The following is a 17,280-nucleotide window of genomic DNA, read 5'->3' on the forward strand; positions in this document are numbered from 1 at the left end:
AGCTTTCCTCTCTCCTCCCCCATTCGCAGTATTCCTACGAAGGCATGGAGATCAACAACCTGCCGGTGGAGCTGACGGTTGTGTGGAATGGGCACTTTAGCATCGACAACCCAGCTCAGAACAAAGGTACGGAGACCCGGCTGGGCCCTGGAGAGGAGGCAGGGCCGCTGGGTACCCTTTGGCCTCTGTCACTCAGCCCCCACCTTAGAGGTGGCCTTGGCCTCTGGCTCTGAGCCGTCCTTCACAGCCTCCTCACCACCCTTCTCTGTTGTTTCTTGGCACGGGCTAGTGGCTCCTGGGAGTGGCAAGGAGGACAGCCTAGAGTGGGTGGGGACTCGTGGCTTCCCCGTGAAGTCTTCATCTGAGATCTGAAGTCCATGTTTGGGCTGCTCTGTGTTTAAATGGCTAAGGGGACAGAGTTGCCCCAGTATCCAAGGCTGTGACTGCACTCCTTGTCCGGCAGTCATTGGCCACACTTCCCCGCCCCCAAGTCCCTCTCGTCCTCTGTCCACAGTCCACCTCTACAAGTGTGGAGCCATGCGCGAGAGCTGTGGGCTGTGCCTCAAGGCGGACCCCGACTTCCAGTGCGGCTGGTGCCAGGGCCAGGCCCAGTGCACCCTGCGCCAGCACTGCCCTGCCCACGAGAGCCAGTGGCTGGAGCTGTCAGGTGCCAACAGCAAGTGCACAAACCCCCGCATCACAGAGGTGAGCCGGGGCCCTGCCCACCTGGGGAGGGGAGCGCTCAGGGTGGTAGCCCACAGCCTACCCTCAGGGCTGGGCCTGGCTACCCTGCCTGGGTGAGGCATCGGTCACCCAGCAGTCCCCAGGTGGACTCGGTTGCTCTGCCAGCTGGGAGGCCTGGTTCAGGGATACCTCCTTATCCAGGGAGGATGGAGCAGAGGGGCTTGGCTGTCCTGCTGGGGCCTCCATGTCAGCTGTCGGAGAGGACTGAAGTCCCAGCCACTAGTACTTTTGTCTAAGAGCATCAGCGATGAGGCCATGAAGCTCCTTCTGTGGCAGCTGCACCAGGGAGCCAGCCAGTGAGAGTGCTGTATGGGTGCCCAGGGGCAAAGCCAGCCTGGGGGCCTGTCCTCCACCAATGTGAGTGGAGAAGGATAAAATGGAGAGGCCTTAGACTCACTCAAAGAGGGCCAAAGATGGGAGGGATGGATTTGGGGCCTAGTTCAGGAGGGTCCTGGGACACAGGGCCATGGAGCAAAGACCTGGAAGGTGCAAGGCAAGGTTGAACCTGTAGGTGTTTGGGCCACAGAGAGCAGGGTTTGAACTCTAGCCCCATCACCTAATTGCTGAGTTCCTCAATCAGTCCCTATCTCTGTGTCTCAGCTTCCTCACCCAGGCATTGGACTAAGTGTCCGAATCTCAGGAGATTTACAAGGATTATACGAGGTCCTACATGTAAAGCACTTAGCTCTCTGCCCAGCCCAGAGGAATCTCCTCCTCCTGCTCCTTCTCCTTCATCATCATCATTGTTAAAATCATTGTTATGCATGTCAGAGCCAAGGAAATATTGGCCCCAGGAGGTTATTTAGGTAGCCCCTTTGCTTGGCCTGCACACACCACACTCCTGCAGAAAGACCACCTAAGGCTGTGCCCCCTCCTGCTGTGCCAGCATCCCTGGCCCCTCTTAGGATAAGGAAGACTGGAGTGCACATCTCTGCCTGCAGGTTTCTCAATAGCAGGGCCGTGTCTAGGTGGCATCTGCACCTCCACACAGTGCTTGATGCATAGTAGGTGTCATATCTAGTGCTACTGTAACAGAAATATCACAAGTGGATGGCTTCAATAAACAGAAGCTTATTCTCCCACAGTCTAGTAGGCTAGAAGTCCAAATTCAGGGCATCAGCTCCAGGGAAAGGCTTTCTCTGTCAGCTCTGGAAGAAGGTCCTTGTCTTCAATCTTCCCCTGGACTAGGAGCTTCTCTGAGCAGGCACCCCACATCCAAGGGATGGGCTCTGCTCCTGGGGCTTCTTTCTTGGTGGTATGAGGTCCCCCATGTCTCTCTGCTCACTTCTCTCTTTTATGTCTCAAAAGATACTGACTTAAGACACTCTCTAACCTTGTAGATCTCATCAATATAACTGCCAGTAATCCATCTCATTACATCATAGTGACAGGATTGACAACACTCTCATCAGATGATAAAATGGTGGACAATCATACAGTCCTGGGACTCATGACCTAGCCAAGTGGACAGATATTTTGGGGGGACACAATTCAATCTATGACAGTAGGTGCCCAGTACCTCTCTGCCATTGTGGATGCCAAGTATAACAATGAGCAGAGGGGAAGAGGAAAAAGAAAAGAGAGAAGAAAGTTCGTCACTGCCTCTGTACCCTGCGCCTACTTTGGTGCAACACGCACACATGTACACGTTACCCAAGAGTATGACAATTAGAGTCACAGTGATATGCTGTATATTTGTGCGGCGCTTTGCAGGAGCCCTGGTTGTGCAGTGGTTAACAGCTCGACTGTTAGCTAAAAGATCAGCAGTTCGAATCCACCAGCCACTCCTTGGAAACCCTATGAGGCAGTTCTACTCTGTCCAATAGGATTGCTATGAGTTGGAATCCACTCAACAGCAACAGGTTTGGTTGTTTTGGTTATAGTTTGTAAAATACCTGTATATCGCTCATCTCCCCAGTCCTTACAACAGCCCTGTCAAGGCCAGGGTCATTATTACCCTTGTACAGATAAAGAGACCAATGCCCAGAGATGCTTATTAACTCTGACTGAACTGTGTCCTGAATCCCAGGTCTCCTGGCTCCTAGATTTGTGCTCTCCTCCACTGTGCTGCGATCACACCCATATATACCCTTACTCACCCAGGAATTGTGCACATGCACCAGGGATGTGTAAGAAGCAAGTCATCTCTGAGTTTTGTGGGTGAACAAATCACCCAGCAGAGCTGTTCCTGGGGATGGCCCTCCAGATGTGGCCCCCTTGCTCGGCCTTTTCCTCCTCCACGTTCCTGGTTTTCTAGACACCGGGGGTTGCTTTCAGCCGTCACTTCAGTCCCCGCGTGGGTAGCAATCTAAACAGTGACTCCCCAACTGAGGGAAAATATCTATGTATTAACCTGCAGCAGTATCTTGAGGCGAGGGAGGTGGGCACTCCTTTACCCATGCCCCTGCCCCACACCTGACCATGCACCCCCCTCCATCCTCCCAGCTACACCCACCTGCCTGCCTGGGTGGAACTTCTGCTCCAGAGGCCTCTCCGGGGGCCGCCCAAGCATGGCTGCTAATCCTGCGTGTCTGGCACAGGTGACGGGACTTGCTTTCTTCTTGGCCTGGGTCCAAGACAATCACAGGGCAGAGACAGCAAATTGAACTGATCTCCTCAAGACAGGGGCTATCGACTGGCTCCTGTTGGCCTTGGGCCTCTGAGGAATCGGGAACCAAGTCCTGGGCCAGGGATAAACTCCCTCTTCAGTATGACAAGCCAGGGCTAGAAGATGGAGCCTAGGCTGGCAGCCAGGAGCTGGTTGTATGTGGGGCCTGGCAGGCAGGCAGGCATCTGGGAAGAATGGCTCACATCTGTCCACCTCCCTTATACACAGTCAGCCTGTGTCTCCAAGGAGCCTGTTTTCCCACCTCATTGGGAATGTGTATGTGTAAAGCTCCCACCCATGCTCACCAAAAACAAACAAACAAAAAAACCCATTGCCATCAAGTTGATTCCAACTCATAGCGACCCTATAGGACAGATTAGAACTATCCCATAGGGTTTCCAAGGCTGTAATCTTCATGGAAGCAGACTGCCATATCTTTCTCCCATAGAGTGGCTTGTGAGTTCAAACCTCCAACCTTTTGGTTAGCAGCCAAGCACTTAACTACTGTGCCACCAGTGTTTCTTTCTCCCATGCTCACACCCATTTACAAACACATATGCCCACACCAGGATCTGCAAAAAGCAGGAAATGTCTTGACTTTGTAAGTGAACAACATCACCCAGCAAGGCTGCCACTTGGGGACAGCACAACGTGTTTCCTTTCCCTCCCCGTCTGTCACCCTCGCCCCAGGATGGAATCCCCAGTGGTGACCATTAGGGGTGGGAGAACGGGAAATCCTAGAAAGGGCTAGGGGAGGGATACTTGGGCTCCTTCATTTCTGATCCTAATGATGCTGGCAAGGACTCAGGTGCCAGTATCCTGAGGCACCCCAAATGGGAAATGTGCCCTCCTGGTCTATAAAAAGCTAGGAGAGGCTGGCACAGAATGTGGTCTGCCACTACAGCCTACTGTGGCTTGTCATGATTACAAAGTAGAGACATTTCCTGCTTTTTGCACATCCCTAGTGTGGGCACATGTGTTTGTGAGTTAGTGTGAGCATGGGAGAGAAAAACCCTGGTGGGACAGTAATTAAGTGCTTGGCTGTTAACCAAAGGGTCAGAGGTTTGAACTCACCAGCTGCCCCATGGGAGAAAGATGTGGCAGTCTGCTTCTATAAAGATTATGGCCTTGCCAGGACAGGAACCATTCCCAGAGCCAACTCTTCAGACAGGGATTGGACTGGACAATGGGTGGGAGAGGGATGCTGGTGAGGAGTGAGCTTCTTGGATCAGGTGGACACTTGAGACTCTGTTGGCATCTCCTCCCTGGAGGGGAGATGAGAGGGTAGAGGCAGTTAGAAGCTGGTGAAATAGACATGAAAAGAGAGAGTGGAGGGAGGGACCAGGCTGTCTTACTAGGCGGAGAACAATTGGGAGTAGGTAGCAAGGTGTGTATATAAGTTTTTGTGTGACTGACTTGACTTATAAACTTTCACTTAAAGCATACACACAAAAAAAAGACTATGGTCTTGGAATGAAACCTTGAGTGAAATAAATCAGATACAAAGGACAAATATTGCATGATGCCACTTACGTGAAATACCTAGAATAGATAAATGTATACAGATCACGGTTTATTAGTGGTTACTGGAGGCTGGGTGAGAGCGAAATGGGGAGTTATTGCTTAAGGGGTACTGAATTTCTGTTTGGGGTGATGAAAAACATTTGAAAATAGATAGTGTGATGGTTGCACAATATAGGGAATGTAATTAATGTCATTGAATTGTACATGTAAAGATGATTAAAATCGCAAATATTTTGTTGTATGTATTTTACCACAAACGTGGATGTTTTACCAAAAGCTATTGTTCACTGGTTGTCCCAGACCATGGCTGCCCTCGTGGACTTGGACCCACCTCAGGACATTAGGCACAGATGGAGAAGAGCCAGGTGGCTGCTCGTTGCCTGGTCAGTGACGGCCACAGCATAGAGTCCATCACATTATCTCGCTTCTTCCTCCAGATAATCCCAGTGACGGGCCCCCGGGAAGGGGGCACCAAGGTCACCATCCGAGGGGAGAACCTGGGCCTGGAATTCCGGGACATCGCTTCCCATGTCAAGGTGGCAGGCGTGGAATGCAATCCTTTGGTGGATGGCTACATCCCTGCGGAACAGTGAGTGGAGGGGACCTGAGACTCGGGAGGAGAAAGAGGGGAGGGAGAGCAGTCAGTATGAGGAACTCCCAGGCCGGCAGCAGACAGCCTTACGCCTTGTGGTGGGAGAAGGAGCACAGCCCCTAATGTTGTAGTGGGTGTGGGGGGAAGTCCCACAACTGCCCAACCCCTGAACTAGCTAGCTGCCGTATTGGTTGACGTGAAGAGAGGGGAAATGGCTGGGAGAGAAGAGAAAAGTGACTGGCACCTACTTGGGGTGTATGGTGGTGATGAGACAACAAAGCAAGATTAAAATCTATGAGAGAAGCATAGGTTCATTTCCTCACCCCATTCTCCCTGCTGTCTCTAACTCCTCACTTACCTCTGTACCCCCCGCCCCCAACTAAAGAGGCTGATCGTCGGCCATTCTGCATGGGGCCTGAAAATGAAATTCCCCACCCATGTCCAGGCTGTGGGGGCTTGGGCTGTGTTTTTTTTTGAAAGTCCGCTGGCCCACTGAGCAGCATCCCACAGTGTCCTTGGCCTCTAACCCACCCAGCGGAGGGGTTCCTGGGTCATGTATAGCCTTGTCAATAAGTAAACACAATTTTCCAGCCCAGCATGTACACCTGTGAGGTGTTTACTGGCACAGTAGGATCTATATTCTATACATCTTCTCTGCAGCTCCCAGAGTGACCCCTCGACACTGTCCTGTGGGCAGAACTTATTGACTCTTTGCAAGGTCCCCTTAAGCCGATCAGTGCAGCTTACACTTCTGCTGGCTGGGTCTTGCTTGGATTTAGTGATTCTCAGCTGTCAGTACTGCCGTCCTCGATTCCCCCTGGTTTCCATCGAGGTCTTCCCAAGGCACTCATAGTCGACCAGAGGATTTAAGGCTCAGATCATAGTAGGACTCACCTCCCTCATCCATCATCACTCATTTGCCCGAAGATCTTTCTGTGGGTCCTTCAACTTTCCACATCTTTCCTAGGACAAAACCAAAGCAGGCTGCTGCTGAATACAGTGACCTAGAGAACTCTAAAACGCCCCACTGTGGAGCTGCATGGCCAGATAGCAAAAATGTTATCGTAAAGCCACAATGATTAAAATATCATGACGCTAATTAGTTCAGTGGAACAAGATAGAACACCCAGAAAAAGGCTCTTGATGTGTAAGAGTTTAGTATGTGAGAAGGAGGACATTTCAGGTCAGTGAGGGAAGAGCCTTCCATAAATGATGCTGGTCAACTCCCTGGAAAAAGGACAAAATCAGATCCTAATTTCACACTGTACACCAAGATAAATTCCAGAGGGATTAGAGAGATAAGTGTAAAAATGAAACTGTGAAAGGATTAGTAGAAAATAACAGGTGAGGATTTATTTGATTTGAAGAAAAGAAAGGTGTGTCGTAAGTATAGCTACAAAAGAAGAAATTATAACGGAGAAGATTAAGGGATTTAGTTACATAAAACTTTAAAACCTCCGTGTCAAAAATGATTATAAGCCAACTGAAAACACGATGATGAACTGGGAAGATGGTTATACCCTATTACAGTTAATAGATACTTTTTCTTAACATACGGAGTTTTTACAAATAAAAGGCAACATCACAAAAGGAATTGGTGATGTTCAACCATTTCAAGAGGTGGCTTATGATCAGGAACCCATGGTACTGAAGGAAGAAGTCCAAGCTACACTGAAGGCACTGGCGAAAAACAAGGCTCCAGGAATTGATGGAATACCAATTGAGATGTTTCAACAAATGGATGCAGTGCTGGAAGCGCTCACTTATCTATGCCAGGAGATTTGGAAGACAGCTACCTGGCCAACTGGCTGGAAGAGATCTATGTTTATGTCTATTCCCAAAAAAGGTGATCCAACCGAATGCAGAAATTATCAAACAATATCATTAATATCACACATAATTAAAATTTGCTGAAGATCATTCAAAAGTGGCTGCAGCAGTATATCGACAGGGATCTGCCAGAAATTCAGGCTGGATTCAGAAGACGACATGGAACCAGGGATATCATTGCTGATGTCAGATGGATCCTGGGTGAAAACAGAGAATACCAGAAAGATGTTTACCTGTGTTTTATTGACTATGCAAAGGCATTAGACTGTGTGAATCAACAAATTATGGGTAACACTGAGAAGAATGGAAATTCCAGAACACTGAACTGTGCTCGTAAGGAACCTGTAGATAGATCAAGAGGCAGTTGTTCAAACAGAACAAGGAGGTACTGAGGGGTTTAAAGTTAGGAAAGGTGTGTGTCAGGGTTGTATCCTTTCACCACACCTATTTAATCTGTATGCTGAGCAAATAATCCAAGAAGCTGGACTGTATGAAGAAGAACGGGGCATCAGGATTGGAGGAAGACTCTTTAACAACCTGCGATATGCAGATGACACAACCTTGCTTGCTGAGAGTGAAGAGGACTTGAAGTACTTACTGATGAAGATCAAAGACCACAGCCACAGAGCTCAGTATGGATTATACCTCAATATAAAGAAAAAAAAAATCCTCACAACTGGACCGATAAGCAACATGGTAAATGGAGAAAAGATTGAAGTTGTCAAGGATTTCATTTTACTTGGATCCCCAATCAACATCCATGGAAGCAGCAGTCAGGAAATCAAGAGACACATTGCTTTGGGCAAATCTGCTGCCGAAAACCTCTTTAAAGTGTTGAAAAGCAAAGTTGTCACCTTGAAGACTAAGGTGTGCCTAACTGAAGCCATGGTATTTTCAATCCATCATATGTGTGGGAAAACTGGACAATGATTAAGGAAGACCACAGAACTGACTCCTTTGAATTGTGGTGTTGCCAGAGAATACTGAATATACCATGGACCGCCAGAAGCATGAACAAATCTTTCTTGGAAGAAGTGCAGCCAGAATGCTCCTTAGAAGCAAGGATGGAGAGACTATGTCTTACATACTTTGGATATGTTGTCAGGAGGGATCAGTTCCTAAAGAAGGACATTGTGCTTGGTAAAGAAGAGGGTCAATGAAAAAGAGCAAGAGCCTCAATGAGATGGGTTGACACCGTGGCTGCAACAATGGGTTTAAGCATAATGATTGTGAGGATGGCACAGGACCAGGCAGTGTTTCGTTCTGTAGTACACAGGATCGCTATGAGTCGGAGCTGACATGACGGCACCTACCAACAACAGCAGCAGCAGCAATCACAAAATGAGCAAAGAGCATGAATGAACAATTCACAAGATATACAAATAACGAAAAATCATGTAAAAAATGTTTAGCATTTGTAGTAATCAATGAAATCCAAATCAAAACAATAGGGAAAAGACGTTGAAGAGTGAATGCGTAGCACGGATAAGAGACACGGGAAGAAGCAGACTCAGGCCCTGATGGTGGGAGGGTAGATTGGAAGGCAATTTGGAAATATGGGCCAGAAGTCTTTAGCCTGGCCGTAACATTTCTAGAACTTTCCCTAAAGAAATAATGAGATTGCACTAATATTTATTTGTAAGAATGTTTATTTCACCCTTGTTTATAATAGTGAAAATTTTGAAGCAATTTACGTGTCAAACACCAGGAAATTAATCAATTTAATAAATTATCATCTATGCATAGGATAGTAAAATACATAGCCACTAAATCTGATATTCTAAAAGAAGCATAACTAGGCAAATACTTAAGGTATATTAAGTGAGACTGAAGGTCACCAAGCAGAGTATAGAGTTCCACACCAATTTTGTAAAAGAAAAGCAACACTGGACAGACTAAGCGTCAACAACGGATAGTTCTAGGCGGTGCAGTCGGGGTGGGGAGTTGAGTGTTGGCTTTTTCTTTTTTGGTTTGTGCTCTTAGGTACTTTACTTTTTTCTTTTTTAAATACTGAACACAGATTAGTTATGTTATCTGGACAAAAAGGTGTATGTTTTTGCAAACCTTTTATCCAGAAAGTTCTTTCAGAGAAACTCAGAACTCCAAAGTCGTAAAGTAAAAGAACAACTAACTTAACCACACAGATATTTTTTAAGCTTCATTTTGACATGGGACATTGGAAACAAAGTTGAAAGACAGGTGGCAAACTCGGAGAAGACAATTGCTATATTTATAACAGCAAAAAGCTAATCCTGCTCCTATCACAGAAAGACAATCCAACAGCAAAAGGCAGAGGGCTTGACCAGACAAGTAAAAGGAGAGGCTGTATAAGGCGAGAATCATGAAATTATAGAAAATCTCACCAGTCATCCAGGAAATAAAAATGAAAACAATAATGAGATATTTTTTCTCTATTATGCTGGAAAAATTTCAGAAGATCACGCACAGCTAGTATGGGCAAAAGAATGTGGTAATCTTGCTCACATACCGATGATGGAAGTGCGGATTGGTACAGCTTTGTTGGAGCGTCCCTTGGCTGTAGGTTTTTATCACATGTGAAATACACATGCTGTTTGCCCCAGCAATGTCCCTCCTTAGAAACCTATCCTAATAAATACACAATGCTTAAGGATCTGTGGGTAAGTTGGTTCATTTTCCAGGATTGTTTAGTGTAGTAGAGAAATGACAAATTAAATGTGCCTTAGCGGGAAAATAGTTTAATGCATGAACTGCGGAATATGACAAAACTGCCAAAAAGAATAAAGTACGTCTGTGTATACAACCCTGGTGGCTTAGTGGTTAAGTGCTATGGCTGCTAACCAAAAGGTCGGCAGTTCGAATCCACCAGGCACTCCTTGGAAACCCTGTGGGGCAGTTCTACTCTGTTCTATAGGGTCGCTATGAGTCGGAATCGACTCGACAGCAATGGGTTTGGTTTTTTTTTTGGTTTTAGCGTATACAGCCGCATGAAGGAGAGTCCATGCTATATCATTGAGTCAAAACAGCTGTGTTTACAACAGTACGTTATGCTGCACTTTTATTTTAAATATCATATGTGTATTTCTTTATATATGCATGTTTGTGTATCATTGTACTGTGTGTGTGCATAAATAACATTTATGTTTATCTGTGTGCTTATATAAAGCATAAATATATGCACATATGTGTGCATGTATATATTCAAATACATATATATATATATCTGTTTAGGTCTGGAAAAGTCTGGGAGGATATATGTACAAAACATTTAACAGTGGTTAGGAGTGAACAAAGGAACAGTCACTTTTTACTGTCATATTTCTGCACTGTTTGTTTGTTTTCCAAAGGGCATGAACAAATTTAGCAAAGAAAATAATAAAAAATCTAAAAAGAGAACCATTTGTAACTCTTCCCTGCTGCCCCCAATCCCAAACCAAGCCCATTGCCATCAAGTTGATTCGACTCACAGCAACCCTACAGGACAGAGTAGAGCTACCCCATAGGGTTTCCAAGGCTGTAATCTTTCAGGGAGCAAGCAGATCACCAGGTCTTTCTCCCTTGGAGCGTCGAACCCTGGACCTCTTGGTTAGCAAGGATCTCCCTGCCCGCCCGCCCGGAACTGGGCTGGGAGCAGAAAACACTGCATGGAGGCAGCTGTGCATTGTACAAGCAGCAACTAGAGGCCTTAGGTCTACCCCAGGCTCTGGGTTTGACTTGCTGTGTGCCCTTGGGTAAGTCACTTTACCTCTCTGGGTTCTGCCAGCTCCACCCCCTCAGCTGTTTGGCTGGATCATTCTTTCCCTCTAATTAACAACTGAAGGAGCCCTGGTGGCGCAGGAGTTAAAATGATCAACTGCTAGCTGAAAGGTCAGCGGTTCAAATCCACGAGTGGCTCCAAGGGAGAAAGATGCAGCAGTCTGCTTTTGTAGAGATTTACAGCCTTGGAAACTCTATGGGGTTGGCAGTGGGTTTAATTAATAATTGAGCGGACACTGGGGCTGTCTGGGTTCAGAGCACATGAACCTTCCCCCAGGCCCTGGCTTTACAGAGAACTTCACAGGAGACCCCTTAGGTAACTGATGTCTTATTCCCTGAGAACCAGGGGGAGGAGCCCCTGAGGGGAGGAATTGGGGGGTACTGCAGGGAAACCCTGGTGGCATAGTGGTTAAGTGCTACGGCTGCTAACCAAAGAGTTGGCAGTTCGAATCTGCCAGGCACTTCTTGGAAACTCTCTGGGGCAGTTCTACCCTGTCCTACAGGGTCGCTATGAGTCGGAATCGACTCGACGGTGCTGGGTTTTTTTGGCAGAGAGAGGAGGTTGGGGATGAAGGCAGGCGTGTTGGGGCCCAGGGGACATGTGGGAGTCCTGTGACAGGGTCTCCCCCTTCTCCCTGCAGGATCGTGTGTGAGATGGGAGAGGCCAAGCCCAGCCAGCACGCCGGCTTTGTGGAGATCTGTGTGGCCGTGTGTCGGCCCGAGTTTATGGCCCGCTCCTCGCAGCTCTACTACTTCATGGTGAGTTTGGGCCACAGCGGCCAGCAGAGGCCAGACCTCCTTACCACCATGCTGGGCCCTTTATACCTCTGTGGGCACACCCAGGGCAAGGGGCCCCGGGCAAGACTTTCCTGTCCTCCAGGCTCCTCCACGCCTGTGGGGGCCCTGCCCTCTGGAGGGAGGCTGAGGACCAGGCTGTGAGGCCACATGTGCTCAGGAGGGGGTGGGCTGTGATGGACTTCAGGATTAACTGGGTGAACTTGGACAAGTTACTTTTTCTGTGCCTCAGTTTCTTCATTTGTAAAATAGCGATAATAATAGCACTTACACTGTAGGCTTGCTATGAAAATTACAAACAGTGTTTGTTACTTCTAGTATCATTCCTTTTCCTATTTACACAATTGCTGCCATCCCCGAGTTGTCCTGGCCTCCCCCTCACCCCCTCATCCTCATACCCCGTCACCCTCCTGCACCACACCTTCCCCCACTCTCATCCCCATCCGTGACCTCCTACACCCTGCCGTGAACCTCATGACCCCACAGCTCACTGCACACTGCCCAGTCCATCCCCTTCTTCCCACATCACTACTCCCACCCCAGTGTCTCTTGCCCTGATCCCCCCTCCCCATCCCCTGGCCTCTGCACACCTCACCCAAATCCTCCCGTTCCCTCCAGCCTGGGTCCTCCACGCCTGCCCCAGCAGGGGGTCTTCCCCCCCCAACCCAGCCTTGTGATAACCAGAATGGAGTTCCCCAGTCATTTTCAAAAACTCTTTTGCCACCCGATGAATTTCTCAGGTTAATGACAGTTGTGATGGACAGTTTCCTTATGATTCTGAGCTGCTGTGGAAAGCTGGGATCCTGAGCCAATACTATCTAGCCAATACTGCCTAGCCAACCCTATCTCCTCAGCTTTCACAAGGCCTGACCCTTTGGCCTCTGGATCTCCTTTCCCTGGTTGCACCAAGCCATGTGCTCCTATGCCTCAAAGCCCCGCCCATTCCTGCTTCCATGGCTGCCAGAGCACCTGCTGGCCACCCCAGTTTCACGGGACACTTCTGCGCGTGCACTCCGTGTCCCCTGTTTGAACCCCTGCTCCCTCCGGCAGCCCCAGAAGTCTTTGGAGATGAAGCCTAAGAGTTCTGGGATTTTGTGTGCATGTTTAATATAACAGATTTTAATTTTCAAAGCAGTTTTAGGTTTACAGAAAATTGTACAGAAAGTAGAGAGGTCCCATATCCCCCTACCCCTTCCATCCTCCTTCTCCTGCTATTCTAACCTTGTGTTCCCGTGTTCGTGTGTTAGAATTGACGACCCAGTACTGAATCACTATTATTAACTCAAGTCCAGAGTTTGACAGGTTTTGACAAACACACGTTGTCATGTATCTGCCCCGACAGTACCACAGAGAAGATTTCACTGCCCTAAAAATGTCCTGCGTTCCACCTATTCATTTCTGCCCCCCAATCTCTGGCAACCTCTGGTCTGTTAACTGTCTCTGCAGTTTTGCCTTTTGCAGAGCGTCGTATATCTGGAATAACGCAGCCCAGGGCTTTTATTTCTTTGCTAGCCCCAGGGCACCCAGGCAGTTCTAAACCTTGACCGCACATTCGACTCTTCTGAGGTGACTGAGTAGCCCTGAGACTAATGGGGTGGGACACAGCATAAGCCTGTTCAGAAGGCTCTGCAGTGATTGTCACGAGCTCCCTGGCTGAGGCCTACTGACCTAGGAGCAACGTTGGCAGACACCGTGGCCATTCTGCTCTCGGGGAGGCGTGGGCAAGACCACAGGAGCATTTCCACCCTGGAGCAGAATGTGGTTGCACCTGGGGTGTTAACAGGAGACTTCGAGCAAGAGGCAGGCTGGAAAGGCAGGGTGCAGAAGGGAGAACATGGTTTTCCAGATGGATCTTTGGTAGTGGGAGGCTGTTCCAGGCATTAGGTAGGACCTGGAAGGACACCAAAGGATGGGAACAGTGGGAGGGGGCTGGGGGGGAGGAGGAGAGGGTGGGGCAGAGAAGCAGGTCAAGGAAGCTGAGGTATTTGCCACAAGGCAGAAATGCACTGTCCAATGGGTCCCAGGGCTCAGAGACATGTGGTTTTTCTGGTTGAAGGCATCCCTAGGGAACTGCCCTACTGCCACACACGCACTCAGGAAGACCTCCTGGGGAGGAGCAGTGTTAGGAACCCTGCATTTCAGGCTTGAAGCTCCCCAACAGAGTTCTTAAGGGTTCAGCGTGGGAATGAGGGGCAGAGGTTCCGTGAGTCTCATCAGGAAGTAGGGTAGGGGCAGAATTTCTTCTACCAGGCATGCGCCCAGCCTGAGTCCTCACTCCCTCTCTGCTCTGCAAGGCAGCCTGTAGGGTGGCACTCTTTGGGCCCACACAGAAACGGGGGGCCCATTTGGAGTCTTGAAATACCTGGGGAGCCCTTCCCAGGGAGTCTCTGGGGACTGGGGAATGTTGGGGACCCCCTTCCCCAGGGCTCCTTTGGGAGCTAGAGGCAGGTTGTGGGTTTCTTCACCCAAAGTCCATACGCCAAGGCCAAGGGGGCCCAGATCCCCCCTTGCCTGTCACCAGCTCTGTCTCCATGGAGGGACAGCCAGTTTCCCCTTCCCTCTTCCTCCACCCAGGGAGCAAAGGGAAGGGTGCTGAATCACGTAGGGTCTGGCTTGCCATGCGAACCCACCGTGCAGTATTTATGAGGTATGACTTGAATAATTAATAGTTTCTCACAACTTAAAAAATGTCTTTTTAACATCCTCTCCCCACCCCCAGAATAACCCCACCCCCCCACCCCCACCCAGCCAGCAGCAAACCGGGAAGGCAGCAGGGATTATTATTACTGCGTCCCTTTCTAAACCCCCACCGCGGGCTGCCTGATGCCCTCCCCGCCAGCTCTATTACCCTTGATTCCTTCACACATCGGCCGCCACCCCCACCCACATTCCCAGGTGTCTTAGAGGTCCCTGGCCTTGACAGGATCTCCCGGGCCAGCCCGGCCTCGCAGTCAAAAGGGCAAAAGGGTGCACGCACACACACCACACACCACACACACACTCTCTCTCTCACAACTCACCTTCCCTTCTCCTTTGGGAGGTCAGCCAGCCCAGGTCAGAAAGTCCTCCCTTTAGAGACCTTGAGACAAAGACACTACACACACACACACACACACATATGCACACTCTCACAACTCACTTTCCCTTCTCCTTTGGCAGGTCAGCCAGCCCAGGTCAGAAAGGCCTCCCTTTAGAGGCCTTGAGACAAAGACACTATTTGGAAAGGTGACCATTTGTAAGGAGTTACAGAACAAGAGAACTGTCGGCGCTTTGCCATAACCGTTTCTTTTTCTTGCCCAGCCCTGATCCTGTGAGTAGAGAGGTTCAGGGGCAGCTCCACAGTCACACTGCGCGATCTAGCCAAGCTGAGGCTGCTCCTCCGCAGCCCACCCAGCACGGTCTGGGCTCCTGCAGAGCAGGCGCAGAGCCAGATGACAAGCCGCCTGGGCTCTGCAGAGCCAGATGACAAGCCGCCCCTCGGCCTGGCCGGTGCTCCGGGGACACCAAGGGCCGCAGAGACCCGGCGCCAGCGGCTGGCCCTGCCACCGGGAGGCACCACGGCTCTGAGGACCCCCCAGGCCCGGAACGCGCCTGCGCCGGGCGCCTGGGTCAGCGTGTACCTGCCCGTGTGCCGGTCACGCGTGTCCCCGCCGTGCGCGTACCTATGCGTCTGTCCCCGCCGCGCGTGTGCCTATGCGTATGCCCGCCGTGCGCGTACCCGTGCGTGTGTGCCCGCTGTGCGCGTACCCAGGCCTGTGTGCCCCTCTGTGGGCGTACCCGTGTGTGTGCTCGCCGCGCCTGTGCCACCGCGCCTGTGCTCGTGTATGGAAGGCGCGGGCGCGGCCTCGCGGGGCGTCTTTTCTCCACGGAGCCTCGGTGGATCCAGGCCGCCGCCCGAGTAGCCTAGAGGGCTCCAGTCAAGGAGCAGCGTTCTTCAGGCGGGGGGCTGGGGAGGGGGCAATCTTCATTTAAATGCTGATCCAGGCTTCTCGCCTGGGACTGAGGAAAGTTTTTCCATTAAAATGCTAATGAAAGAACCAACTGCAACTCCAAATCCCAGGGAACGGGTTTCCCCCCCTCCTGCTCCAGCCCCTACTCCTCATTCTCCTCTTTCTAGCCAGGAGCCTGAACCAAAAAAAAGAAAAGAAACCAAACTCGTTGCCTTTCAGTCGATTCTGACTCTAGTGACCCTGTAGGACAGAGTAGAACTGCTCCATAGGGTTCCCAAGGAGCAGCTGCCATCAGGGCTCAGGAGCCTGGACAGACCTTTGGAATATATCACCCTTCTTTGCCATGTCCCTGGGTTTCCCTGGGGCCCTCACACCCCACTGATGTGTCCACTGGGAGCTCTGGGCGGCTCTCCAGAAAGGCCTGTGCAAGGGACAAGTCGCTTTCCTGAAAGAGTTAAGAAACTACAGCTCTAGGCTCAGACCTCCCTTGTGTTCTTAAAGCTGTGTGACCTTGGAAAACTTACTTAACATCTCTGAATCGCATCTGTAAAATGGATAATACCTGCCTAATATACTAATAATTTTATATTAATATATACCATTAACATGCTTTATATGCATGATATCAGTGCATGTAGACGCGTAGATGGCTCAGTGATTAAGAGCATGGCTGCTAACCAAAAGGTCCACTGTTTGAATCCACCAGGTTCTCCTTGGAAACCCTGTGCGGACAGTTCTCTGCTGTCCTATAGGGCTGCTATGACTCAGAATCAGCTTGATGGTTTTGGTTTCTGATATGAAGATACAAAGCCTGACACTTAAGAAGCCAGTGATCATATAAGAGTGGTTGTCACTGTTATTAATACAGACATGCCAACTCTCAGGGTCTAGAATGTGGCTTCTTATACAAGCCTAAGAAAACTGCACAGGCTTTCTGGGAGGCCGCCATTACTAGATTCCAGAATGGCTTCAGGAGAGTGGGGTGCTGTCCCCGGCCTGCCCAGAAGTCTTGCCCCTCCAACTGTGTCTCACACCAGACCCTTTCCCACGCAGACGCTGACTCTCTCCGACCTGAAGCCCAGCCGGGGGCCCATGTCTGGGGGCACCCAAGTGACCATTACGGGCACCAATCTCAACGCCGGCAGCAACGTGGTGGTGATGTTTGGGAAGCAGCCCTGCCTCTTCCACAGGTAGCCCCGCGAGAGGGCCTTTTCTGCAGCTCCAGAGAGGGGAGGGTCAGACAGGTAACCATGTCAGGCCACACTTGGGTGCCAGAAGTCCCCGAAGATAGGCCTTCACAGCCTAACCCCTTGGAGATACTCCCTTCTCCTCCCTGAGAGAGAAAAGGGGCCTTCTTTTTGGACAGGGCTTTCCATACTTACCTGTGCTGACTTGGCTCAGGATGGAGGCCTGCAGGCACACCTCTCCTGGCTGTGCCCCATAGTGCTATTGGCCTCCATTTACCTTGGTACCCCCCTACTCCTCAGAGCCCCAGGCTTCCA

The 17,280-nt window shown here is 49.9% G+C and overlaps 1 protein-coding gene across 3 annotated transcripts in view; it reads left to right on the plus strand.

The window, feature by feature from the left end:
* Positions 1 to 17,280, plus strand: part of PLXNA4 (plexin A4) — a 517,066-nt gene that overhangs the window by 435,151 nt on the left and 64,635 nt on the right. For all 3 annotated transcript variants that reach the window (XM_049894276.1, XM_049894277.1, XM_049894278.1), the window contains exons 11-15: positions 30 to 126; positions 515 to 705; positions 5,314 to 5,465; positions 11,675 to 11,792; positions 16,832 to 16,968. In XM_049894276.1, coding sequence (XP_049750233.1) covers positions 30 to 126; positions 515 to 705; positions 5,314 to 5,465; positions 11,675 to 11,792; positions 16,832 to 16,968 — 695 coding nt within the window. The remainder of the gene's footprint in view (positions 1 to 29; positions 127 to 514; positions 706 to 5,313; positions 5,466 to 11,674; positions 11,793 to 16,831; positions 16,969 to 17,280) is intronic.

The sequence above is a fragment of the Elephas maximus genome, chromosome 8 (assembly GCF_024166365.1).
Source record: "Elephas maximus indicus isolate mEleMax1 chromosome 8, mEleMax1 primary haplotype, whole genome shotgun sequence".
Taxonomy (NCBI): Eukaryota; Metazoa; Chordata; class Mammalia; order Proboscidea; family Elephantidae; genus Elephas; species Elephas maximus.